Raw genomic sequence first — 27,051 nt, 5'->3', positions numbered from 1 at the left:
TGAGGGATGCTCAACAACTGAGGCAGGGTTTGAATGCCATAACCTCCTACAAAGCTAAATCTTGCAACATAGGGGACAGGAGGGCTTCACATTCGGCTAAGTTCAATGCCTTCTGTGCATGCTTTGACCACCAGAACAGGGAGGAACCAACCTGCACCCTCATGTATCCTGATGATCCTTTGGTCTCAGTATCTGAAGATGATGTGCGGGCTGCTTTCAAGAGAGTGAATCCAAAGAAAGCTTCCGGTTCGGACAGAGTACCTGGCTGAGTATCGAAGACCTCTGCTGACCAACTGGCTGGTGTATTCACAGGTATCTTCAACTTCTCACTCTGGCAGTGTGTGGTACCCACCTGCTTCAAGCAGGCTTCAATCGTACCGGTACCCAAGAAGAGTAAGGTAACCTGTCTCAACGACTATCGCCCAGTGGCACTTATATCTATAGTGATGAAGTGTTTTGAGAGGCTGGTGTTGAAGCATATCAGCTCCTGTCTGAGAGGTGACTTGGATCCGCTCCAATTCATCTGCTGAAGCAACAGGTCTACAGCAGATGCCATCTCATTGGCTCCTCACACAACCCTGGAACATCTGGACAGCAAAGATGCATAAGAGAGCAAAGAGATCAGGATGCACTTTATCGATTACAGCTCAGCATTTAGTACCATCATCCCCTTAAAACTAATCAGTAAACTCCAAGAAATGGGCCTCAATACCTCTTGTACAATTGGATCCTGGATCTCCTCACTGTAGACCCCAGTCAGTTTGGACTGGCAAAAACATCTCCTCCACAATCACAAAGGAGAACTATGGGGATGAATGTGTAGCCCCCTGCTCTACTCACCTCTGACTGTGTGGCTAAATACAGCTCCAACACTATGTACAAGTTTGTTGATGAAACCACTGTTGTGGGCTGTATCAAACGTGGTAATGAATCAGCATATAGGAGGGAGACTGTAAATTTGACTGAGTGGAGTAATAACAACAACCTCTCACTCAATATCAATAAGACCAAGGAACTGATTGTGGACTTCAGGAGAGGGAAACCAGAGGTCCATGAGCCAGTCCTCATTGGAGGATCAGAGGTGGAGAGGGTCAGTAACTTTAAATTCCTGGGTGTCACCATCTCAGAGGACTTGACCTGGATCCATCATATAAATATACATAATTGCAAAGTAAGCGTGACAGTGCCTCTACTTCCTCAGCACATCATCGAAAATCTTGGCAAACTTCTACAGATCGATCAGCCATGATGAAATGGTGGGGCAGACAATGGGCCAAATGGCCTAATTCTGCTCCCGTATCTTATGGTCGTATGTGTGGTGGAAAGTGTGCTGACTGGCTGCATTATGGCCTGGTATAGGAACAACAATGTCTTTGAGCGGAAAATCCAACAAAATTAGTGGATTCAGCCCAATACATCACGGGTAAAGCCCTCCCAACCATCGAGCACATCTATTGAATTGAAATGACTTGATTTCTTACATTCTTCATATGCATGCGGAGTAAAAATCTTTACGTTAGGTCTCCGTCTGAATGAGCAATGTCCAAGTTATAGTAATTTGTAATAAATAGTATGTACAACAGAACAGTCAATATAGCTTAGAAATACAATTGTGTCAGCATGAATTAATCAGTCTGATGGCCTGGTGGAAGAAGCTGTCCTGGAGCCCGTTGGTCCTGGCTTTTATGCTGTGGTACTGTTTCCTGGATGGTAGCAGCTGAAACAGTTTGTGGTTGGGGTGACTCAGGTCCCCAGTAATCCTTTGGGCCCTTTTTACGCACCTGTTGCTGTAAATGTCCTGAATAATGGGAAGTTCACATCCACAGATGCGCTCGGCTGTCCGCACCACTTACTGCAGAGTCCTGCGATTAAGGTGAAGCACCTTCAAGCACCTTCCAGACAGTTAACCCAGTTACAACATATATATATATATATATATATATATATATGGTTTACCACATAAGGGAAGTATAGTTCCCATACCAGGCAGTGATACAGCCAGTCAGGATGCTCTCAACTGTGGCCCCGTAGAAAGTCCTTAAAATTTGGGTACTCATGCCAAACTTCCGTCTGAGGTGAAAGAGGCGCTGTTGTGCTTTTTTCACCACACAGCTGATATGTACAGATCACATGAGATCCTCGGTGATGTGTATACCAAAGAACTTAAAGCTGTTCACCCTCTCACCCCAGATCCATTGATGTCAATAGGGGTGAGCTTGTCTCTGTTCCTCCTGTAGTCCAAAGCCAGCTCCTTTGTTGTTGTGACATTGAGGGAGAGGTTGTTTTCTTGACACCACTGTGTCAGGGACATGAAACGTTAGTGTAGAAAAGCAGCATCTATCATTAATGAATCTCACCACCCAAGCAATACTCTTTTCTCACTGCTGCCATCAAGTAGAAGGTACTGTCACGTACCCCGTGACGGGGATAAAGAACCAGCAGAAATAGAAACCACTTTGGAGTCTTGTATTGCTATAAACCACTAATATTTATTAGTAACTACACAATACAGTAATATAAATGTAGATAAATCACACAGGTTAGCAAATGATTATATATAAAAGTAAGTGTGGAATATATATGTATGATAACCAAGCTTCTTTAAATCTAGGGGTAAAAAGATACAGTCTTACGATGTTGAGTAAAGTTCAGTTCAGTTCAGTTTGTGGTATTTAGTTGAGTAGTGATGGAGAGAGAGAGAGAGAGAGAGAGAGAGAGAGAGAGAGAGAGAGAGAGAGAGAGAGTGAGTGAGTGAGTTGAGTCTTCAGGTGAGCTGATGCCGTCGATCTTCTCGTTGTCCTCCAAAATCCTTTACAAGTCACCGACTGTGACTTTAACCAGGGGGACTGGTTTTCCTGTGGTGGAGCTATCACCCCGTCAAGGATGGACACATAGACAACTCCCCACCAGTCAATCCCTTCTCCTTCACTGGAATAGCAATTTGGATCGATCCGCCTGATCGATCCTCCAAAACCCACTTTCTCTGCAGGCACAACAATGCTCATTCAGTGTCCAGATCATGTGTCTGAGGTCTGTATCATCTGACCTCTCATTTATTTCACCAGGCTGAGCGTCACTTGTCACTCAAAGAGTCCCTCCTTCCTTTGTCTGTAAAGGAGTGCACAAGCAGGCAACAAGTCCTTGAAGAAATATCAACAATCTGCCTTTGGTCACCATAGCAACTTTCGAGCTGCGTGGTGCTGTCTCCAACTCCAAACTCAGTAGAAATCCAAAGTTACTTCCAATGCCTTAAAGTGACAGTCCAACTGTTAATCTTCGTCTCTCTCTCTCTTTTCAAAAGCAACACATCGATGGTAAATAACTCTGTCTCTCTCTCCTTTCCAAACAAACCATCAATGATAAATGTCTCTCTCTGTCTCTCTCGTCAAACAGTTAATAGGGGCACTCCTGGATCCCCTCACAGTACAGGTGCCTCAGGATTTGCATCATCAGGTTCAAGAACAATTGCTATACCTCAACCATCAGATTCTAAAACAAAAGGGAATAACTACACTCATTCTACTTCTGGTGTTCACAAAACCAATGGTATCACGTTAACGACTCTTTATCTTGTTATTTCATGCTCGTTATTTATTCCTATTTATTTATATCTGTATTTGCACAGTTTGTTGTCAATTGATCCTGTTTACAGTTACCGTTCTATAGATTTGCTAAGCATGCCCACTGAAAAATAATCTCAGGGTTGTATGTAGTGACATGTACTTACTCTGATAATAAATTTTACTTTGAACTTTGAAACTTTGATCTGGCCATGGTCAGATCTGAGTTTAAGATGAACTGGCTATGGACAGACATGGGCTTGATGTGATCAGGACATAGACAGATCTCAGCTTGAGGTGATCTGATCATTTGTCAGACCTGGTGTGAGACTGACCTCCGCAGATGATGATCTGGGTGTGTGAGAAATGGAATAGGAGGACCTGGATTTGACTGACCTCTTCGCAGGTACCGCAGTCACCAGGCTGTACACAATGCAGGTCTTGGGGATGTGGCCCCGTATCTGAGAGGAAACCAGTGTCAGTTGAAATAGCTGACAGCAGAGAAATAACACGTCTACAGAAGCAGCCAGCTGTTGGTTGTCATAGATGCAGTGGACTCCCAGATCCATTAGCTCCTCTGAAGCAGAAAAAGAGATGAGGTTGTTACATAATGGGCTACAGAGGAAGAATGCTTTCAGCTCATTGATCTTCAAATTTCAAAGTAAATCTATAATTTTTCTATCTCTAAAAAACTCACTAGATACACAGATGATACAAAAATGGAGGGCTATATAGGATGGAAAGGTTAGATTGACTTTAGAGTAGTTTGAAAGGTTGGCAAAATATCGTGGGCTGAAGGCCCTGTATTGTGCTGCAACGTCTATGTTCTATATTTATTATCCAAGTACGTATATGTTACCATATACTACCTTGAGATCCATTTACTTGCAGACATTTACAGGAAAATAAAGAAATAAAATAGAATCTATGAAAAACCATACTTAAGCAAAGGCTTAATCAATGTGTAAAAGAAAATAAACTGTGCAAATAAAAGAAATATAACACTGAGAACGGGTTATAAAATAATCCAAAATAGTCTAAATTTATTACAATTATTAACACAAAATAATTGAATGCATAATTACTCACCCCCTTCAAGTCAGTAAATGCACCTTGGGTCATAATTACAGCCTTGAGACTGTGTGGATAGGTCTCTATCAGCATTGCACATCTGAACACCGCAATTTTTCCCCTTTCTTCTTTACAAAGGTGCTCAAGCTCTGTCAGATTGCATGGAGATCATGAGTAAACAGCCCTTTTCAAGTCCAGCCACAAATTCTCAATTGGGCTGAGGGCTGGATTCTGACTTGGTCACTCCATGACATTAACTTTGTTCTCTTTAAGTCATTCCTGTGCAGCTTTGGTTTTATGTTTGGGATCATTGTGTTGCTGGAAAACAAATCTTCTCTCAATTCGCAGTTCTTGTGTGTTTTTGATGATGTGTATGTGGTGTTTGGCTTATGCCAAACATAGCGTTTAGTCTGATCGCCAAAAAGCTGAATTTTGGTTTCATCAAACCATAGCACCGTTAGTGTTTAATAATTATAATAAGTTTAGACCAATTTGGGCTGTTTTATAACATGTTCTCAGTATTATATTTCTTTTATTTGCACAGCTGACTTCAGAGACCTCAGAGACTTCTGGCAAACTCTAGCCAAGATTTCATGTGAATTATTTTCAACAGTGGCTTTCTCTTTGCCTCTCTCCCATAAAGCTGTGACTAGTGAAGCACCCGGACAACAGTGTTTGAATGCACAGTCTCTCCCATCTCAGCTACTGAAGCTCATAGCTCCTCCAGAGCTGTCATGGGTCTCTTGATGGCCTCCTTCCTTAGTCCCTTCTTGCACAGTCATTCAGTTTTTGAGGACAGCCTACTCTAGGCAGATTTACAGCTGCACTATGTTCTTTCCATTTTTTGATGACTGACCTAACTGTGCTCCGAGGGATACTCAGTGACTTGGGAATTTTCTTGTATCTATCTCCTGACTTGTGCTTTTCAATAACCTTTTTACGGAGTTGCTTGGAGTGTTCTTTTGTCTTCATGGTGTAGTTTTTACTATGTACTGACTCACCATCAGTTGGACCTTCCAGATACACGTGTATTTTTACCACAATCAATTGAAACACCTTGACTGACAGATGATCACCATTTAACTAAGTATGTGACTTCTAAAACCAATTGGCTGCACCAGTGATGATTTGGGGTGGCATATTAAAGGGAATGAATACTTATGCAATCAATTATTTTGTTTTATATTTGTAATTAATTTAGATCACTTTGTAGAGATATATTTTCACTTTGACACGGAAGAGTCTTTTTCTGTTGATCAGTGTCAAAAAAAGTCAAATTAAATCCACTGTGATTCAACATTGTAAAACAATAAAACATGAAAACTTCCAAGGGTGAATACTTTTTAATCGGCACTGTATATGATAACAGACCACAGCCTTGTATATCCTCACAATCATCTTAATCCTAAATGGCCAATCCCTTATCCCAGGACAAGGTTCTTAGGGCTAAGGGAAGAAATTCTGACCATCAAAATAAGAATCAGAATCAATAACATGCCATGAAATTAGTTGTTTTGCACAGCAGTACAGTGCAATATATAAATATAATCATAAATTACAATGAGTATAAAAAATAAATTAGTCCAAAATAGTGAGGTAGTGTCCATGGACTGTTCAGAAATCTTATGGCAGAGGGGAAGAAGCTAGAGGTTTCCAGCATTTCCTGCTTTTACTTGGCTTCATGTAGTGGCACAGTAGCATGTAGCAGTTAATGCAATGCTTTACAGTGCCAGCAATTGGGTTTCAATCCCCACCTCTGTCTGTGAGGAATATGTACATTCTCCCAGTGACTGCGTGTATTTCATTCGGGTACTCTGGTTTCCTCCCACATTCCAAAGACATACAGGGTTGTGTTAGTAAGACTGGGCATTCTCTGTTGCCACCAGAAGTATGGTGGCACCTGTGAGATGCCCCCAGCACAATCCTTGGATTGTGTTGGTCGTTGACACAACCAATGCCTTTCACTGTATGTTTCCATAAGACCATAAGACATAGGAGCAGAATTAAACCATTTGGACCATTGAGTCTCCTCTGCCATTTGATCATGGTTGATTTATTATCCCTCTCAACCCCATTCTCCTGTCTTCTCTTCATGAGCTTTGACACTCTTACTAATCAAGACCCTATCAACCTCTGCTTTAAATATACCCAATGACTTGGCCTCCACAGCTGTTTGTGGCAATGAATTCCACAGATTCAGCACCCTCTAGCTAAATAAATTCCTGCTCATCTCTCTTCTAAAGGGACATCCTTATACTTTGAGGCTATGCCCTCTGGTCCTAGACTCTCCCACTACAGAAAACACCCTCTCCAATATCCACTCCATCTAGGTTTTTCAATATTCGATAGGTTTCAATGAGATCCTCATTCATTCTTCTAAATTCCAGTGAGTACAACCCAAAACCATGCAATGCTCTTCATAATGTTAACTCTTTCATTCCTGGAATCATTCTTGTGAACCTTCTCTAGACTCTCTCCAATGCCATCAAATGCTTTCTTAGCTAAGCGGCCCAAAACTGCTCACAATACTCCAAGTACAGTCTAATCAATGTCTTATAAAGCCTCAGCATTACATCCTTGCTTTTACATTCTAGTTCTCTCAAGAAATGCTAACATTATATTTCATTTGCCTTCCTTACCACCGACTCATTCTGCAACATAACCTTTAAGGAATCCTGCACTTAGGCTCCCAAGCATCTTTGCATCCCTGATTCTTGAATTTTCTCCCCATTTAGAAAATTGTCTGCACCTTTATTCCTTCTTCCAAAATGCATGACCATACACTTCCCTACACTGTATTCTATCTGCTCCTTGTTTACCCATTTTCCTAATCTGTCTTAGTTGAGGTTCTACTGCGGACTCCCTGCTTCCTCAACACTATCTTTGCATTGTCTGCTAACATTATTCATGTACATATGATCAATAATTGAATTTGGATCTGAATCTGAGATGTCTTACATGAGTCACTGCTAATGCAAAATAGGAAGAGTGATAGTGCAGGCAGAAAGCTATTATCACTGGGACCAAGGAATCAGAACCCAAGGTTCTACCTCAATGCACTGTGTAATGAATTGATCTGTATAAACAGTATGCAAGACAAGCTGTTCACTGTATCTTGATAAATGTGACAATAATAAACCAATTCTAACTCCAAATTAAGTACTGCATCAATAATGTACTGGGAGAGTCAGCATGGTTATGTTCCTGAGATACAGAAGTCAATTCTGTAAAGTTATTCAGAAATCCTTCTTTACTCTCCTTTCAGGCTAGATTGTGGGTTCTCTTTCTCTGTGCTTAATGTAAAGAATAATCTCTGTTTTACACGTTAACAAATAAGCGTACCGAGTGTCTCTGGTCTCTTGGTGGAGATGGTGATGTGCATTGGAGCCACGTTTCCATGCTGAGTCAAAACTAACACCAGCTGCTTCACAAGGTGGCCCTCACCCAGGATTCCAATGCGCAGACAACCGCTGTTGGATTGGAGTATCTGGAACTTCGCCATCCAGGAATGGGGAAAACAGGTGTTTTCCAGCACATGGCATCTGCAGGAATTGCACAGTATAGTTAGCTTACTTTAAGCAGTGAATCACACAGAATTGTAATTTCACCACAGAGGTGTTGTAACACCATCTGCATCTAGCTGACAACGACAAATATTGCCCAAGTGTATCTGCCTGCAAAAAGCAAGACCAATCCATGTTGTTCATTAATAAATAATCTGGCATCTCAGTGTTTGGAAATCATATAGATTTAAAGATAAAGATTAGCTTCATTTGTCACATGTACATTGAAACATAAAATGACTTTATTTCATTTGGAATTTGAATAGATTTGATTTGTCACCTAAAACACTTGAAAACTTCCATAAATGTATTAAAATCAGAATCAGGTTTATTATCACCGGCATGTGACATGAAATTTGTTAATTCAGCAGCAGCAGCAGTTCAATGCAATACATAATATAGAAGATAAATAAATAAATAAATGAATGAATGAATCGATCACGGTATATGTATATTGAATAGATTAAAACATGCAAAAACATAAATACTGTATATTAAAAAGGTGAGGTAGTGTCCAAGGGTTCAATGTCCATTTAGGAATCGGATGGCAGAGGGGAAGGAGCTGTTCCTGAATCGCTGTGTGTTTGTCTTCAGGCTTCTGTATCTCCTATCTGATGGTAACAGTGAGAAAAGGGCATGCTCTGGGTGCTGGAGATCCTTTATAATGAGTGCTGCCTTTCTGAGACACCGTTCCTTGAAGATGTCCTGGGTATTTTGTAGGCTAGTACCCAAGATACAGCTGACTTGATTTACTTCCTCCTGCAGCTTTTTTCGGTCCTGTGCAGTAGCCCCTCCATACCAGACAGTGATGCAGCCTGTCAGAATGCTCTCCATGGTACAACTATAGAAGTTTTTGAATGTACTTATTGACATGCCAAATCTCTTCAAACTCCTAATGAGGTATAGCTGCTATCTTGCCTTCTTTATAACTACACCCATATGTTGGGACCAGGTTAGATCCTCAGAGATCTTGACACCCAGGAACTTGAAGCTGTTCACTCTCTCCACTTCTGATCCCTCTGTGAGGATTGGTATGTGTCCCTTCATCTTACCCTTCCTGAAGTCCACAATCAGCTCTTTCATCTTACTGACAGTGAGCGCCAGGTTGTTGCTGTGGCATCACTCCACTAGTTGGCATATCTCACTCCTGTACGCCCTCTCGTCACCTCCTGAGATTCTACCAACAATGGTTGTATTGTCAGAAAATTTATAGATGGTATTTGAGCTATGCCTAGCCACACAGTAATGTGAATATAGAGAGTAGAGCAGTGGGCTAAGCACACACCCCTGAGGTGCACCAGTGTATCATGGAGAGCATTCTGACAGGCTGCATCGCTACCTGGTATGGGGTGATGGGGTGGGGGCTACTGCACTGGGCTGAAAGAAGCTACAGAAAGTTGTAAAATTTGTCAGCTCTATCTTGGGTACTAGCCTCTGTAGTATCCAAGACCCCCATCACCCAGGGCATGCCTTTTTCTCATTGTTACCATTAGGTAAGAGGTACAGAAGCCTGAAGGCACACACTCAGCAACTCAGGAACAGCTTCTTTCCCTCTGCCATATAATTCCTAAATGTACATTGAACCCATGAACACTACCTCACTTTTTAAAAAATAAATATTACTTCTATTTTTGCACTATTTTAATCTATTCAATATACATATATATATATATACACACACACATACATACATATATATACACACACACACTTTTTTTTCTTTCTGCATTATCATATATTGCATTGTACTGCTTCTGCTAAGTTAACAAATTTCATGACACATGCCAGGGATAATAAATCTTATTCTGAAATGTGTGTTTCTTGCGTCAATGAACGCAGTTCAAGAATGTGTTGGGGGCAGCTCACAAGTGTTGCCAGCTTCCGGCGCCAACATAGCATGCCTACAACTCACTAACCCTAACCCATATGTCTTTAGAACGTGGAGGAAACCAGTGCATTCAGAGGAAACTCATGTAGTCAAGGGGAGAATGTACAAACTCGCTACAGACCACACTGGCAAATGAACCCCGATCACTGGCGTTCCGAAGTATTAAGCTAACCATTATACTACTCGGTCACAATGGTCTGCCAGCTGACTCATTCATTAGTAGAGTCTGAGCCGGGGATTCACAATGCAAATGGTGTGTGTGGTCAGAGGGAGGGGAGGGTCCAGAGTATAACCGGAACATGACTGGGAGTGTGGCTTGAAGCATGCTTGGGGTCCAGAATGCTGGGGTCAGTGATGTGGCCGTTTATTTTATGTTCCACTTACACTCACATAGTTCACTGGAAAGTTCATTATAGTGCAGCATAACAGGTAAAAGAAATCTCAGATAAATCTATAAAGGTTTACTTTTACTGGTCTGGGCCACAACTGGATCACAACCCTAACAATACACACAAAATGCTGGAAGAACTCAGCAGGCCAGGAAGAATTTATGGAAAAAAGTAAACAGTCGATGTTTTGGGCTGTTCATCAGAAATCCATACACACCAGGTCAAGTGGCCCCACCCTCTGCAAGTGGGACAACGGAGCAGCCCTCATAGGTAGCGTCTTCCTCCATATACATTGAATGCATGACTTGCAGTACTCTTCAACCTCCAGCTTCATCTGGGGCTTGTAGAACCGGTCTCTGAGCAATCCATGGGTCTTGTCAACCCCCAAATGCCCAGAATCATCATGAAGCAATTTCAACACAATCCTCCGATACTTCTCAGGCAGAACCAGCTCCGAATGCTGAGGCCAGTCTGGAGACGATGTGACCCACTATAGGATCTGGTTCCTTAACTCCAATCCGGGCTATTCTCTCAGTAATTAGGACACCGTGGCGTATTTTGTCCTGTCCGCTTGGTCTATGTCTCCCAACCGCTGACCAAATGGTACCAATGCCTGGGTCATCTCGCTGAGCAGCTGCCACTTCCCAGGATTCAATTCCGGCAACTGGTTTGTCTTCAGAGCAGTCAGGTTACAGTAAGCTTGTGGGATGGCACCATCAGAAGCTCCCAACTGATCTACCACCTGATCCTGCCCTTGCCTTTCCTCTGCTTCCCTGTGACAGAAAACTGGTATATGGCTTTCACTCCAGGGCCAGGAACACCCGTCCACTCTCCATCCCTCTCCAGCCCGTCATGCGTACGTTGGGACTATGCATCGGCATCAATGTTTTACTTCCTGGCCAGTACTTCAGGCTGAAATCATAGGCAGACAACGCCACCATCCACTAAGGGCCTGTGGCATCCAATTTCACCGAGGTCAGGGAATAAGTTAGGCGATTGTTGTCCATCCTCACCCCAAACTTGGCACCATAGAGGTAGTCACTTAACTTATCCACCACAGCCATTTCAATGCCAGGAACTCCAACCTTTGTGTGGGATAGTTTTTCCTCAGAAGGTGACAGACTCTGGTTGATAAATGCAACAGGTCTCAACCCTGTGCACTGATCCTGATACAGGACATCCCCTAAGCCCTCTCTGCTGGCATCTGTATGCAGTACATACAACAATCTGGGGCCTGTAAAAGCCAGCACAGGCGCTTTTGTCAGCAGCTTCTTCAGCGACTGAAAGGCCTCTTCATATTTTGCATCCCATCTCGCTCTAAAAGGTTCTGAAGGGCTAAGATCATTTTTACCATCTTTTCGTCTTCCCTTTCTTCCCCAAGGGAGGGTAACTGCACGGAAGCTGACTTAAAGTGTGACTCACTTTAGAGTACCTTCACACACCTCTGATAGTACCCACAGAATCCAAGGAACGAGCGCAAGGTGCTCACTGTCTAGGGCCTCGGCCATGTGGGCACCGCTTTGATCTTAGATGGATCCGTAGCTACTCCATTCCGTAAGACTATGTGCCCAACATAGCTGACAGACATCTTGCAGAACTGGCATTTGTCAGCTTTCAGGTGGCCCAGCACCTTCAGTAGTCTTGCTTCATGATCCTCCAAGGTGGACCCAAACACTGAGATCATTCAGGTACTCTAATACCTCAGGAGCTTAGGAGGAGAAACGGCGCCTAACAGCGACTCCTTTGCTTGAGTCTTTGGAAATAGCTCTATTTCCATCTTTAATATCTCTAATTTTCCCTTTCAGGGTTCTATTGAAGATCCTGACCTGGAGTTACATGCTGACTTTGGTTCTTTGTGGGAATGGGACCCGCTCTCGGGGTTTCACGACTGCCCATTATTCAATACGCCAAGGATGCGGCCTAAGAGCTTAGCTTGCCTTTTGAGGACCGAGATCTTGTGGCTCTGGAGAGAGGCGTCACCAGAAAGAGGTGCGCCATTGGCATCCCCTGCCTGAGGGTGACCTCCCACTCTGAAGTGTTCCTGACACTCACTGTCATCCTGTTCACCTGTACAACTGAGGACTTCTGCAGTTTGGGCTTCACCAGTACCCCACAGGTAAGCAGGACTCCTGTTCGTGGTCTTCCGGAGCATTCTCCAGGAGGGCCTTGGCATCAGGCATTCTAGGAAATTTGGGGTTTCCTGTCACTCTAGCTGCTTCCCCAGGCCTGGACTGGGTGAACCACACAGTCCCTTGATTATGCTCATCATCTAGCCAGTGCAGCCACGCAATTCCTCAAAAGCAGCTCGGAATGCAGGGTGAACGGACAATGTTTTCAGAAAGCTCTCTCCAACTTCCTCTTTGCAGGCTCCCACTAGCCTCCTCAGAATAGGAGTATTCATCAGGAATAGGGTTTTTTGCTTTAGGGTGTTCCTTGACATATTGCTGGGAATGTGTTACCCCGAGAGACTAGGCCGTTCCCTCACTGGGTGTCTCCACTTAGGTACCCAGGGGCTCACTCTCCGAGGGTTTTCCTGTCCTTTACACTCCCGTCTGATGTGTCCTTCTCCACCACAGTTATAACAGACAATACCGGTCGTCCTCCACTTCTCGTGGGACCCCATTCACTTGCAGCCCTTTGCTTAGTCCATCCCCTAAGGGGGCATCTGACTCCCTGTTGGCTTTATGGTGTGGGGTGGCTGCACACGCTGATGACTATTGGGACATCTCAGCCCTAAACTCTGCCACAGGCTCCTTTACCACTCCCTGGGGTGGGTTATCAGTGGCTACTTCAGCCAAGGGGACTGTACCCTGCTGACGGAGGCCTCCCGTGTCTCCATCACATTCTCCTCCTCTCTTACTTTTTGGATCAGCTCGACAAATGAGGAAGTTTCAAAGGTACATTTAATGTCAGAGGAATGTATACAATATACACCCTGAAATGCTTTTTCTTCGCAAACATCCACGCAAACAGAGGAGAGCCCCAAAGAATGAATGATAGTTAAATGTTAGGACCCCAAAGCCCCCCACCAGCTCCCCCCTGCCACACGTAAGCAGCAGCAAAGCAATGATCCTCCCTCCCCCACCAACAATCTTATAAGACATTTGGAGACCCCAAGCGATCAGAACTGGTGACAGGTGCCCCTTTCATCACTTGGTCCATTCTTAACTGATTCACCTCAGTGGTCTCAATGACCCCCCCCCCCCCAACACACACACTGCAAGCAACTCAGCTGCCTCTCTAGCCGAAAAAAGGTGTGAAGTTTCTCCCCCTTCTCCTGGAACATATTCTGAAACCCTGTCATAAGCTCCATTGTCACGCCAAACCCATTTTCTAGTGCTTGCACGTAGCCCACAGAGGTGGCAAAGGGGTTCTGTGTCTTTACGAATCTCACTATGTCAAACTTTCAATCATTCGCTGTCTTTTTATGTCATCAGAGCACTCCAGTATCTGAAAGGTCTGCTCCACCCAAGTCTCACACTCTTTCTCCCCCTCAGGGGTGGGCTTCACTCCTGAGAACATTCTCAGCTTTTGATAGCTAGGACCCTCCAACTGTGTACTCGGCCATTTATTCACCAGAGAGGTAAGGGCTGATACTAACTCGGAATTCTCACTCCTCACTGGGGGACTCATTAGACATTTCAAATCAGACCGCTCTTTCCCTTTGCTCCCAGAAACGAGAGCAACCTATCTTTGGAGTCTCCGCCCCCAGCTACAGGAAACTGATCTCTGATTCTGCCTGCTCGCCTACACTCCCCTCCTTCCAGAAAGTATGGACAGCCCATGCCCCTCCACCCCTGGGGCCCCAATAGTACCAGGCAGTTCCACTGCCATTATGTCAGTGCTAGTCTGAACTAAAACAAAGTCTTTGCCCGCCATTTTATCAAACCTCCGCTCCACAATCATAACTACTCCGGCTGCTTTAACAGTACTTAAAGTTTGAATTAACAATCCATCAGGAATACAAATGTCTACCCCACTTAATACACATGCATTCATTACTAGTAACCGCATGGATTCGCACCACTGCTCAACCCCTGCAGCGTCCATAACCACATATCTTAATTACTTTACTGGACAATGGTTTAAAACAGGTTTAAACACACAACCCACTAGATCAATGCTCAAGGCAATCATACAGTGTCCAATGAAATTGATCCCAGACAAGCCCCCATAATGAAACCCCGTTTCCTTAGCTGCGTAAGTATAGGGAAGATCCTCTCTGGTCCCGTCAAACTCGTGAGATTGAGATGGCTCTCCCACTCCAAATCCCAGTTTGTGTGGATGCTGTGTAATTTGCTACCCTGTTACAAATTAGCACTACGAAATAACAGATAGTGTACTGCATATGACTTAAATGAATTATATTTATGAATCTTAACTAAAGGGTTAGTAAAGGAAAGCAAAAAGAAAAGGGCCCATTTTAATTAAACAGTCAATATACACAAGTTGGAGCTCATCTTGAACTTCTCTGTTACGCACGTGCTGGGCCCTCGGTCAGTGTGAAAGTGCATGCCACCTCCTGAACGTCATTGCAATCCATTTCCAACAAATGGGTCTCCCACTGGGTCGTATCTTACGACCGGTTCTCCCCAGCGTCTTCTCTCCTCATCTCCCACTGAACAAAACTCCCGAACCTAACTTTAGTGTCCCTCATCAGAGAAACCTCCCCTCAGTTCTACCATCCTAATCGGATGGCACACATTTCTTCTCATCCCTTATCTTCAACAGTAATCCAAACAAGCTGAAAAAACAGACTGCTCTTACAGAACTGCTAAATGAAATACATACAGTATAACAGTAAAAATGTGAAGCAGAGCATAACAGTACCATGGAGGAATCATGTTCTCATCCACAAAACCTTCTTTCCATTCCTTGAACCAACTAATCCCCCATCACTACAGCTTGCTTCTTCCCACTTTCTTTCTGAGACACAGAGCAATGCTCAGTGCCAGAGACCTCACTGCTGTGACTTTCCTCTGTTAGGCCATGCCACACCTCCAACCCCTATCAGTGGTACAGTATTGGGGAATGGTCACAGGGTTACTTGGAGGACCTATCCTCTTTCCCCTTCCTGACAGTTATCCAATTACCTGTGTCCTGCACTTTGAGAGTAACTAGCTTGCTGTATATCCTGTCTATCAATCTCTCAGTCTCCTGAATGATCCGGAATTCATCCAGTACCAGCTCCATCTCGTTAACATGGTCTGTAAGAAGCTGCAGCTGGATGCAGGTCTTACAGATGTAGTCATCAGGGACACTGGATTCCCAAATCCTTCATCCCACAAAATGGGTATTATACTATCCTGCCTGATATCCCCATTGATCTAAATGTGCAATAAAAAGAAAGAATAAATAACGAAAAAAATCTACCTACAGCCTATGCCTCTTCTCACTGAAGTCCCAATGAGCCAAAGTCTTAAATCCCCACTCTAACACTGGCCCAATCACACAATGACCGCTTTGCTTAAACCTGGATTCTCTGGATTGGATCTTGCCAAGTGCCTAATTATGCACAGTCCAATGTCTCTTCGGGAACTGTGGTGCACAAGAAGTACTGACAGCCTCACTCTTCTTTTAAATTTTCCCTCTGCACAGTCCGATGTCTCCTCGGGAACTGTGGCACGCAAAATGTACCAACTGTCCCCACTTGCTTCTTTTAAACTTTCTTCCTCTACACAATCTGATGTCTCTTCTGGAAATATGGCGCACAAAAAGAAGCGATAGCCCCGCTCGCTTCTTTTAAACTCTTTCCTTCCATGCAATCCGATGTCCCCTTGGGGACTGTAGTGCGCAAAATGTGCCCAAAATTAATTCTGAATCTGAAATCTAAACAACCAATAATCTTGAAAATCCATTAGTCTAACATCGTCAAATTCCCAAGGTTAGAGTCATAGATCACTACAGCACAGAAACAGGCTTTTTGGCCCACCTAGTCCATGCTGAACTGTTATTCTGTTGAGTTACAAGTGCTGGTTTATTAGAGCTTCACTGTACTGACGAAAGAGTTCACTGTTAACCAGCCGCAGAGTGTACGATGGAATATATCGTCACAATACTAGCAAGCAGCACATCCTGACCATAACCGGCTCATTGACGTCCAATGTGGGTCTCTCCAGGACAACAGGCTCCAGACCTGGTCACAACCTTAGTCCAGAGGCGGAATCAGATGGGCAGGGAGGGGCCAGAAAATCATTTTACAGTGGCAACTAATTTTGTACCTTTGGGCCACGTTACCAAATTGTTGGTTGCCGATTTTTACAGGTTATTGCACAGTGGTTATTAATTAGGTTATGGTTTAAAAATTGATGCTTTAATGTTTAATGCTGTATATTCCGTCTACGTAGCCTCCAACATGATAACATAAACATCGATTTCTTAAAACTTCTGGTAATTACCCCCCCACCTTCGCCATTCCCGTTTCCCTTATCTCCTTACCTGCCCATCACCTCCCTCTGGTGCTCCCCTCTCTTCCCTTACAACCCTCTCCTATCAAATTCTTTCTTCTCCAGTCCTGTATCTCTTTCACCTATCAGCTTCCCTGCCCTTTACTTCACCCCTCCCCCTCCTAGTTTTACCTATCACCTAGTATTTCTTCCCCCCTCCCCCCACCTTCTTGCTCTAATTTCTCATCTTTTTTCTCCAGTCCTGATGAAGGATCTCAGCCTGAAACGTCGACTGTACTCTTTTCCGTAGATGCTGCCTGGCCTGCTGAGTTCCTCCAGCATTTTGTGTGTGTTGCTTGGATTTCCAGTATCTGCAGATTTTTTCATCTTTGAACTATTTGATAAAGTTGATTAGCGAAAAACTATTGATCAGAAAGTTAACAGAAATTTGAGAAATGCTTGATGTGATGTTTGTAGTGATTACTGAGTTTGGAGTGAAAAATTATTGTTTGTTACTGTGATTTGGAGTGAATGATTAGTAATGGTTTACTGATAAGTGAAGGTTCATTATTACATTAACTAACAGTACCCTTAGTATGTGAATGAAGTTTGATTGTTACTGTCCTGACGAAGGGTCTCAGCCTGAAACGTCGACTGCACCTCTTCCTAGAGATGCTGCCTGGCCTGCTGCGTTCCCCAGCAACTTTTATGTGTGTTGCTTGAATTTCCAGCATCTGCAGAATTCCTGTTGTTTGATTGTTACTTGTTGACTAGGGCACACTGACGTGTTTGTAGTGAATGATTATTGATGAGTGAAGGTTTAACGTTACTGGCATAGACTGGCAGGTTTTGAGCGAAGGTTAATTGTTGGTTACTCATTGACAGGCAGTTCCCCGGTTGTCTGAGTGATAGTTAATTGTTACTCATTGACTAGCACTATCCAGGCGTGTTTAAGTGAAGGTTTATTTTTGGCTGCTCATTGACTGGCAGTACCCCACGGTGTTAAGTGAAGGTTTACTTTTGGTCACTCATTCACTAGCGGTTCCCCGCGGGGTTTGCGCATTAACCAGTTACCTGACGGCTGTCAGAAGACTGCAGTAGAAAGCGGCGTGAGCACAACTGCATGTGGTGTGAGCCCAGGCGCGGACCCTGACCATTTTACTGAATTTTTTCTCTCCTTCGCTCAGCGGCGCCTCGAAGCGAAGCGACGGGAGGCCATGCAGCAAATCCAGGTGTCCGCAGCCCGCCATGAGCGACCGGGCCTTGGTTCCGAGAGCGGCGACGGCCGAGCCGCGGCTACTCCGTCACCATAACAACGGTTGATCGCGGCCTCTTCCTAACCATAGTAACGGCCGCTTCTCCTCCACGACTCCGTCGCCAGGCAACGACCGTTCCGTCACCAGAAGAGCCTCGGCTGCTCCGTCACCATAGCAACTGACGGGTGACGGTCAAGCGAATAACCCTGCAGCTGCTGCAGTGATGACACTAAACAGAAAGGCTGGAAGAACTCGATCAAGCCTCCTTCGCGGAAGGAGAAAGCCCGTCAATATTTGGTCAGGACTCTTCTCCAGGACTGAAGGGGAGGCTGGAGCGGTTACAGCTTAAAACCTGAAATGGAGGAGAGGGGTTAGTGAGGGTTCAGACAGAAGACCATATGGAGACAGGCTCGGTGATGAGGGAGACATTGGAGGCGACAGCCACTGCAATCTGGATCATCACGAAATCTGCTGGAGGGACTCAGCGGCTATGGGGGAAAAGTTTATTACTTTCCTTCAACCTTTTATGTGTTGGACTCATTTGCCTCAATTTGGCATAGATTTCTGTAAACCTTCTCTATCCATGCATCTTTTAAACTTTGTAATTATACACACCTCCATAACAGCCTCTGGGAACTGGCTTTATTATACCCATCACCATCTAAGGTCCTACTTCAATTTCTTCCCCTCTCACCTTAAACCTGTGCTGTCCAGTTTTAGACTCTTCTACCTTGAGGAAAAGACCATGACCATGCAGCTTATCTCCGCCTGTCAAGATTTTATAAACTTATATAAAATCAGCCTTCAGCCTCCTATGCTCTAGAGAAAAGAGCACCAGCCTATCCAACCTCTTCTTATAACTGAAGCTCTCCAGTCCTAGTAACACCCTTGTAAATTGGTTAACTATTGTCTCATAAGTGGTGATGAATCAGTATATGGAAGGGAGACTGAAAATCTGGCTGAGTGGTGCTATTACAACAACCTCTCACTCAATGTCAGCAAGACCAAGGAGCTTATTACTGACTTCAGGAGGAGGAAAGCAGAGGTCCATGAGCCAGTCCTCATCATGCGATCAGAGGTGGAGAAGGTCAGCAGATATTGAAGTCCAGCCTCCATTTTCGAGGATCTATCCTGGGTCCAGCACCTAACAAAGTAAAGTAGCTCCTCTACTTTCTTAGAAGTTTGCAAAGATTCAGCATGTCATCTAAAACTTTGACAAACTTCTATAGATGTGTGGTAGAAAGTATATTGACTGGTTGTATCATGGCCTGGTATGGAAACATAAATACTTTTGAACTGAAAAGCCTACAAAAAGTAGTGGATATGACCCGATCCATCATGGCCAAAGCGCTCCCAACATTGAGCACATCTACATGAAGCGTTGTTGCAAGAAATCAGCATTCATCATTTAAGACTCCTACCATCCAAGCTATGCTCCTTCTTGTTGCTGCCATCAGGAAGGTGCTACAGAAGCCTTAGGACCCACACCACCAGGTTCAGGGACAGTATTTACTCCTCAGTCATCAAGCTCTTGAACAAAAGGGAATAACTACACTCGTTCTGCTTCTGGTGTTCCCACAGCCAATGGTCTCTCTTTAAGGACTCCATATTGTTATTTCTTGCTCATTATTTATTGCTATTTCTATCCCACAGGGGATAACTTCACTCAACCATCACTGAACTGTTGCCACAACCTAAGGACTCATTACTCATATCATTACTATCCAGATCCAAACTTCGCTTAAATGTTGATATTCAGCTCACATGCACCACTTGTGTTGGCAGCTTATTCCACACTCACATGACCCTCTTAGTGAAGAAGTTTCCTCTCATGTTCCCCTTAAGCTTCTCACCTTTTATCCTTAACCCATAACCTTAGGTTGTAGACCCACCCAACCTCAGTGGAAAAAGCCCGCTTGCATTTACCCTATCTATACTCCTCAATTTTGTATACATTTTTCAAATCTCCCCTCAATCTTCTATGTTCTAAAGAATACAGTCCAAACCAATTGAATCTTTCCTTCTAACTCAGGTCCTCTAGACCCGCTGACATCCTTGTGAATTTTCTCTGTACTCTTTCAACCTTATTTACATCCTTCCTGTAGGTAGGTGACCAAAACTGCACACAATACTCCAGATTAGGCCTCACCATCACATCCAATCTTCAGTACTCAATATATCGAGTTATAAAGGACAATGTGCCAAATGCTTTCTTGACAACCCTATCTAACTGTGATGCCACTTGCAAAGAATTATGGGCCTGTATTCCCAGATCCCTTTGTTCTTCCTAACATTCACTGTGTAAGAATTACCCTAGTTGGAGGACCGCCCTGTCTGCAAATGGAGTAGCAGTATTTTTGTGCTGCTCTTAGTTTCCTTTCTCTACTCCCAGTTTAAGCTTTGAATTTAAAATTTTTACTTGCTGATTCTTGATGGGATCAATATGTCTATGTCTGCAAGAAGTGGAAAGAATTTACCTGAACCTAGTGATAAAGGTAATGGGAAAGGAAAGGTGCAAATGATGAAATGATGAAATGCCATCGTGGGCTGAAGATATCGTTCGAACACTGAATCGAATTAAGGATCAGAATGGATCAATTAAAGACCAACTGGAAAAGAATAGTAATGAAATGAAGTCATTTCTGGGAAAACTTAAAGACCTGGAAACTCAAGTTATTTCACACGAAGAGGAATTGAAGATAACTAAGCAAAAGTTGTCTGAAGTTACAACTCGTTTGGAAAGATATCAAAATGAGATTATAGACCTGGAAACTAGGTCTCGACGAAGGAATATACGAATTGTTGGGTTGCAAGAAGGAGCTGAAGATGGAGATCTAACGGCTTACTTTGGTAAGCTTTTCCACACTTTATTTCTATAGTTGCCTGCTATAGAAAGGGCACACAGGGCGTTTATCTTGAAATTGAAGGATTCTAGTAAACCAAGATCTGTTCTGGTTTGCTTTCATCACTTTAAAATTAAAGATCAAATAATGCGACAGGCAAGAAAACAGAGAGTTTTTACATTTATGGAATCTGAGCTCCACTTTTACGAAGATTATCCAAAAGAGATAATGGAACAAAGATCAAAATTTGCCCTGGTAATGAAACAAGCATATGATAAAAAAAACTTCTTCCGTATTTGAGGTACCTGACGAGAATTAAAATTTTTCCTGCTAATTCTCCTCCTCATACTTTTTTTGATCCAAAAACTGCACTGGCCTTTGTTCAGACTATACCTGCCGCTGTTGAATGATCTATCTGAAAGTCTGTTTGGCTATCTGTATATTATTTGCATTTTGGAAAGAAGATTTATGAAGATCATTTGTATATTTCATTGAGAGACTAATTAAAGAAGACAAGGAGAGTTATTCATCATTGCATATTGTTGGTTTTCCTTTGGAAAGATTTATGGCTTAAGTATCTCTGTCTAAATGATCTCTGAAATTCTATGACCGAGAGAAAAAGATAAGGGGATTTGTTCCTTTAATTTAATACTTGGTTTGTTTCTTTTTTTAATTAGCTAATTGGTAGTTTTTTCCTACTAATAGGTTTTTTTATATATTTTTTCTGTTTTATTATAACATTCTATAATTGAATTTAAAGCTTTTTTAGGGAATTAATATTAAACTTGAAGATAGTGCTGGTTTTTCTCTCTAAGAGATAATATTATTTTGGTTCTTTCTTGTTTATTAGTCGATGGAATGTAAATACCTTTTTTTGCTGAGACTTTTTTTCACAAGGTCACTCTACTTTTTTACTAACTGGGGGGAGGGAAAGAAAACACAGACAGGGTCGTCTGTAGCTTTGAATTCTATCATAGATCGTTTGCCTTTTTTGGGTTTCTGGGTGTGGGTGGGTGGGTTTAGAGTTAGGAGTTTTTTCCCATTGGGTGGTTCCAGAGCATGCATGTTTTTTATTTGTTTGTATTCTTCATCACCGCCATTTTTGATCATCCCGTATTGGTATGTGCTCTGTGCATGTACAAAGTAGAATAAAATTATAGTATGGCATTTAAACGGATTAATATAATAAGTTGGAATGTGCGTGGTTGGAATCATCCTATTAAATGAAAAAAGACTTATTAACCAATTCCAACCTGATATAATTTTTGCTCAAGAGACACTTATCAGGGCGGGAGATCAAAATAGATTTTTTAGATGGTGGAATGGTTTGCAATCCCACTCTACTTCTCAGAGTAAAACAAAAGGTGTGTCTATTTTTATTAACCCTAATATATTTACTCGAGGATATTGAATCAGATTCCAAAGGTAGATTTTTAATTGTTAAAGGAACAATCTGTAAGAGAAAAGTTGTGTTGGTTAATTTGTATGGTCCTAACTTAGATGATCGTTTTTTTTAAAAAGGTATTTGCTTTACTGCCTGATTTAAATGAATATATGCTGATAATGGGTGGGGATTTTAATTGCTGCCTAAATCCTATGATTGATAAGAGCTCAACCAATCAGCAACTTCCAAATCGATCTACGTCATTTATTGATTCCTTTTTGATTGATTTTGGGTTGATGGATTTGTGGAGGTATCTCCATCCCAATAATAGAGAATATTCTTTCTTCTCACATGTTTATAAAAAATATTCGAGGATTGATTATATTATAACTGATCCCCGCTTCTTGCCTAGTGTTAAAACTTGCGAATATGACGCTATTGCTATATCTGATCATGCGCCTCTGAGTTTGTCTTTTGAATTTGATGATGTCATTCTTGCCCGCCCACCTTGGCGCATGTCTCAGACATTATTGCAAAATTCTGACTTTGTCAGTTTCATTGAAACACAGATAAAAGATTTTTTTCTTTTTAATGATTTAGGGGGTATGTCTAAATTAGTTATATGGGATATATTTAAAGCATTTTTACATGGTCAGATTATTTCTTATTCAGCTAAACTTAAAAAACAAACTAAAGCAGAATTAGATAGACTTTCAAAACAAATTAAAGATTTAGATAATATCTGTGCAATTTCCCCCAATACTGATTTATTTAAACAAAGGGTGGAACTTCAATCACAATATAACTCATCCTATTGAAGGATATTTGCTTAAGTTAAAGAGCCAATTTTATATGTTTGGAGATAAAAATAATAAACTGCTTGCATCTCAATTAAAAATGGCTGCAGCCAAAAGGCAAATCATGAAAATTCGTAGGAAAGATGGTACCTTAGCTCAGGAATATGAAGAAATTAATAAGATTTTTCAAGATTTTTATGCTGAGCTTTATAAATCTCAATGTCGTTAGATTCCTCTGAAATGAATGCTTTTTTACAAAAGATTGTTTTTCCTAAAATCTCAGCTGAGGATCAAAAAACTCGATGCTCAAATTACTGAAGTTGAAGTTCATAAAGCTATTTTTTCAATGCAATCTGGTAAGTCCCCAGGACTTGATGGCTATCTTGTAGAATTTTATAAAAAATTTGGAAAGTTGCTTTCTCCGTATATGTTGGAAATGTTTAACGATTCTTTTGTGAAAGGTGACTTACCCTCTACTTTTTAATAAGGCTTCTATTTCTTTAATTCTTAAAAAAGATAAAGATCCTACTGATTGTGCTTCATATAGACCTATTTCATTACTGAATATCGACGCTAAGATTTTGTCAAAGATAATGGCCAATCGCTTGGAGAATATTTTGAGTAAAATTATTTTTAAAGATCAAACAGGCTTTATAAAGGGTCACTTTTCTTTTTCAAATGTTCGGAGACTATTTAACATTATATATTCGTCCTCTTTTAAAACTCCACAATGTGTTGTATCTTTGGATGCCGAAAAAGCATTCCACCGAGTCGAATGGAAATATTTATTCAATGTTTTAGAGAAATTTGGCTTTGGTGCTAATTTTAATAATTGGATTAAAATGATATATAAAGCCCCTATTGCTACTGTTGTCACTAACAATTGTAGGTCTCCTTTTTTTCAGCTTTCAGGGGGGACAAGGCAAGGCTGTCCATTAAGTCTTTGTTGTTTAATTTAATATTAGAACCCCTTGCTATTGCTCTTTGTGAGTCTAAAAATATCCATGGGATTTTTGTGAATGAGACCATGCATAAGGTCTCTCTTTACACTGATGATTTATTGATTTATATATCTAACTCTGACGAATCCATTCCTGCCTTGCTAAAATTATTTAATGAATTTGGAGGTTTTTCAGGATATAAAATAAATTTTAATAAAAGTGAATTGTTTCCTTTAAATGATTCTGTCTCTATATATGATAATACTCCTTTTAAAGTTGCAGACTCTTAGATATCTAGGTATTATGATTACTAAAAAATATAAGGATCTTTATAAAGCCAATTTTGTTCCCTTAGTAGACTCTATGAAGTATTTATTTAGTAGATGGAGTCCACTTACATTTTCACTTGTCGGTCGTATTCATATAGCTAAAATGATGATTTTACCAAAATGTTTATATTTATTTCAGAATATTCCTGTTTTTTGACTAGGAAGTTTTTTCATCGGATTGATTCTATTATTTTATCTTTTATTTGGAATAATAAAAGACCAAGAATTATTAAATGTCATTTACAAAAATTGAAAAAGGATGGAGGTCTTGCTTTGCCTAATCCAAGAATGTATTATTGGGCTGTTAATGTGCGATATATGTCTTTTTGGTTATACTGGGTTGATAAGAGTGATCGGCCAATTTGGGTAGACCTGGAACTGAAAGTTGTAAAACAATTTTATTTAACCTCATTATTGGGAGCTCCTTTACCTATGCAATTAGTTAAAGTTGTTAATTTAAACCTATACCCTGTGATTAAGTATTCTTTACAAATTTGGCTCCAATTCCACAATTTTTTTTAATCTTAAAAAGTTTAAACTTTGTAGTTTAATTTACCGAAATTACTTTTTTAAGCCTTCTTTGAGTGATCCAATTTTTTTACTTTGGAAAAATAAAGGTATTGATTCTTTTTTTGGATTTATTTAAAGAAGATAGATTGATGTCTTTTGAAGAATTAATTGATAAATATTCCCTTTCATACTCACACTTTCTGCAATGCCTTCAAGTTAGACATTTTTTACAAAAATATTAAAGTAATTTTCCTTACATATTGGAGGCTGACCTGTTAAATACTATTATGAGTATGAATCCTTTGATTAAGGGTTCTATTGGAAGAATTTATAACATTATTACAATGGGATAAGCGTCCTTTATCTAAGATTAAACAGGATTGGGAAAAGGAACTTAATTTGACTTTTATGACGGAGGATTGGATGCGGATATTGAAGTTGGTTAACTCTTTTTCAATTTGTGCTAGCATTCATTGATTCAATTTAAAATTGTACATCGTTATCATTTGACAAAGGAGAGACTTTCTAAATTCTTTTCTAATGTTGATAGTCATTGTGATAGATGCAAAACTGAGATAGCTACAGTGACACATATGCTTTGGTCTTGTTCTATATTGGAACAGTTCTGGAAGTTGGTTTTTTCAACAATTTCTAAAGCACTTAAAATTAATTTACAACCAAATAAATTAACTGTTTTTTGGAATAATTCCTCAAAATATTCATGGTATTTCTGTGTCCGACCAACATGTTATTGCATTTGTTACATTGATAGCTAGGAGGGCCATTTTGTTGAAGTGGAAGGATACATCAGCTCCCACTTTGTCACAATGGTTCTCTCAAGTGATGCTATGTCTTAGTTTGGAGAAAGTTAGAAGTTGAACCTTTGAATCTTTATTTGATTTTGAGAAAAGATGGGGCTCATTTGCTTGTTATTATCACTTGAGTTAATTGATATAATTTTTTCACAATCTAATTGTACATTTTTTTAGTATATTTTCTTTTCTTGCTGGCTGTTTGATGTTTATTTTTAGAAGCTTTTTGTATGACGCATGATTCCGGGGTTGTACACCTAATAGGTTCTCTTTTTTTTCCTCTCACTTTTCTGCTTAGTAGGTGTTTTCTGTTATCACAAAATTTTTTTTTTGATCTTTAAGATAATGTTTTTATTGAGTGTTGTTACTTCAATGTACTCGTTATTTTTCCTGTATAACAATAAAAAGATTTGAAAAGGAAAAAAAAAAATAATTACCCTAGTTGGTCCTCCCAAAATGCAAAACTTCATACTTGTCTGCATCAAATTCTGTCTGCCATTTTTCCAGCTGATGCAGATCTCTCTGCAAGTCATGTTAAGTCTTTCTCTCTATGCACTGCACCCACAATCTTGGTGTCATTTGCAAGTTTGCTGATCCAGTTAACCACATTTTCATCCAGATCATTGATATAGATGATAAACAATGAAGGATCCAGCACCAATATCAGCACCACTTGTCACAAGCCTCCAGGGAGGTAACCATCTACTACCACTCTCTGGCTTCTCCCACAAAGCCAACGTCTGATCCGATGTCTAATTTTCATCTCATGTTCTTTATTTTTATTGCTTAATTAATTATTTCTTTTGAATTTGAAGTCTGTTGACGTTTGTACATTGGTTGTCCTTGATGGGTGTGGTCTTTGTGAATTCTACTGTGTCTCTTGTATTTACTGTGAATGCCTGCAAAAATTGAATCTCAGTTGTACAGGATATGATGACATATATATATATATACATATATATATATATATATATATATATATATATATATACACACACACACACTTTGACAGTAAATTTACTTTGAACTTTGAAATACCTAGGTACAGTAAAAAAAACCTTTTCTAATTGCTCTTATAAAAATTGTGTACACGTTTTTCTTGTGAATGATGCTTATCTGATGCTCTGTGCTTGTGAAGCTGTTGCAGTTAAGTTTTTCTTTGCACCTGTGCATACACTGGCTTGTGCACCTGACTATAAACTCAACTTTGATAATACTGTTATAGTGGATTTATGGATAAATTACCCATTTCTGTGCCTATGAGACTTTGGCTCTGTGTGTTGAAATCCAAGGCCTGAAGAAAGAGAAGATGTCATACAGTG

At 41.1% G+C, this 27,051-nt stretch overlaps 1 protein-coding gene across 1 annotated transcript in view; it reads right to left on the bottom strand.

The window, feature by feature from the left end:
• Positions 1 to 18,270, bottom strand: part of noxred1 (NADP-dependent oxidoreductase domain containing 1) — a 33,431-nt gene extending 15,161 nt beyond the window's left edge. Inside the window, exons 1-3 of the mRNA XM_072239420.1 lie at positions 17,932 to 18,270; positions 7,974 to 8,173; positions 3,957 to 4,137 (exon numbers count right to left, since the gene is read on the bottom strand). Coding sequence (XP_072095521.1) covers positions 3,957 to 4,137; positions 7,974 to 8,173; positions 17,932 to 18,107 — 557 coding nt within the window. The 5' untranslated portion in view covers positions 18,108 to 18,270. The remainder of the gene's footprint in view (positions 1 to 3,956; positions 4,138 to 7,973; positions 8,174 to 17,931) is intronic.
• Between the last annotated feature and the right edge of the window lie 8,781 nt (positions 18,271 to 27,051).

Source organism: Mobula birostris, chromosome 1, assembly GCF_030028105.1.
Source record: "Mobula birostris isolate sMobBir1 chromosome 1, sMobBir1.hap1, whole genome shotgun sequence".
NCBI classification, from domain to species: domain Eukaryota; kingdom Metazoa; phylum Chordata; class Chondrichthyes; order Myliobatiformes; family Myliobatidae; genus Mobula; species Mobula birostris.
The sequence above is the reverse complement of the archived record's forward strand: the minus strand, read 5'-3'. Positions and strand labels throughout refer to the sequence as shown.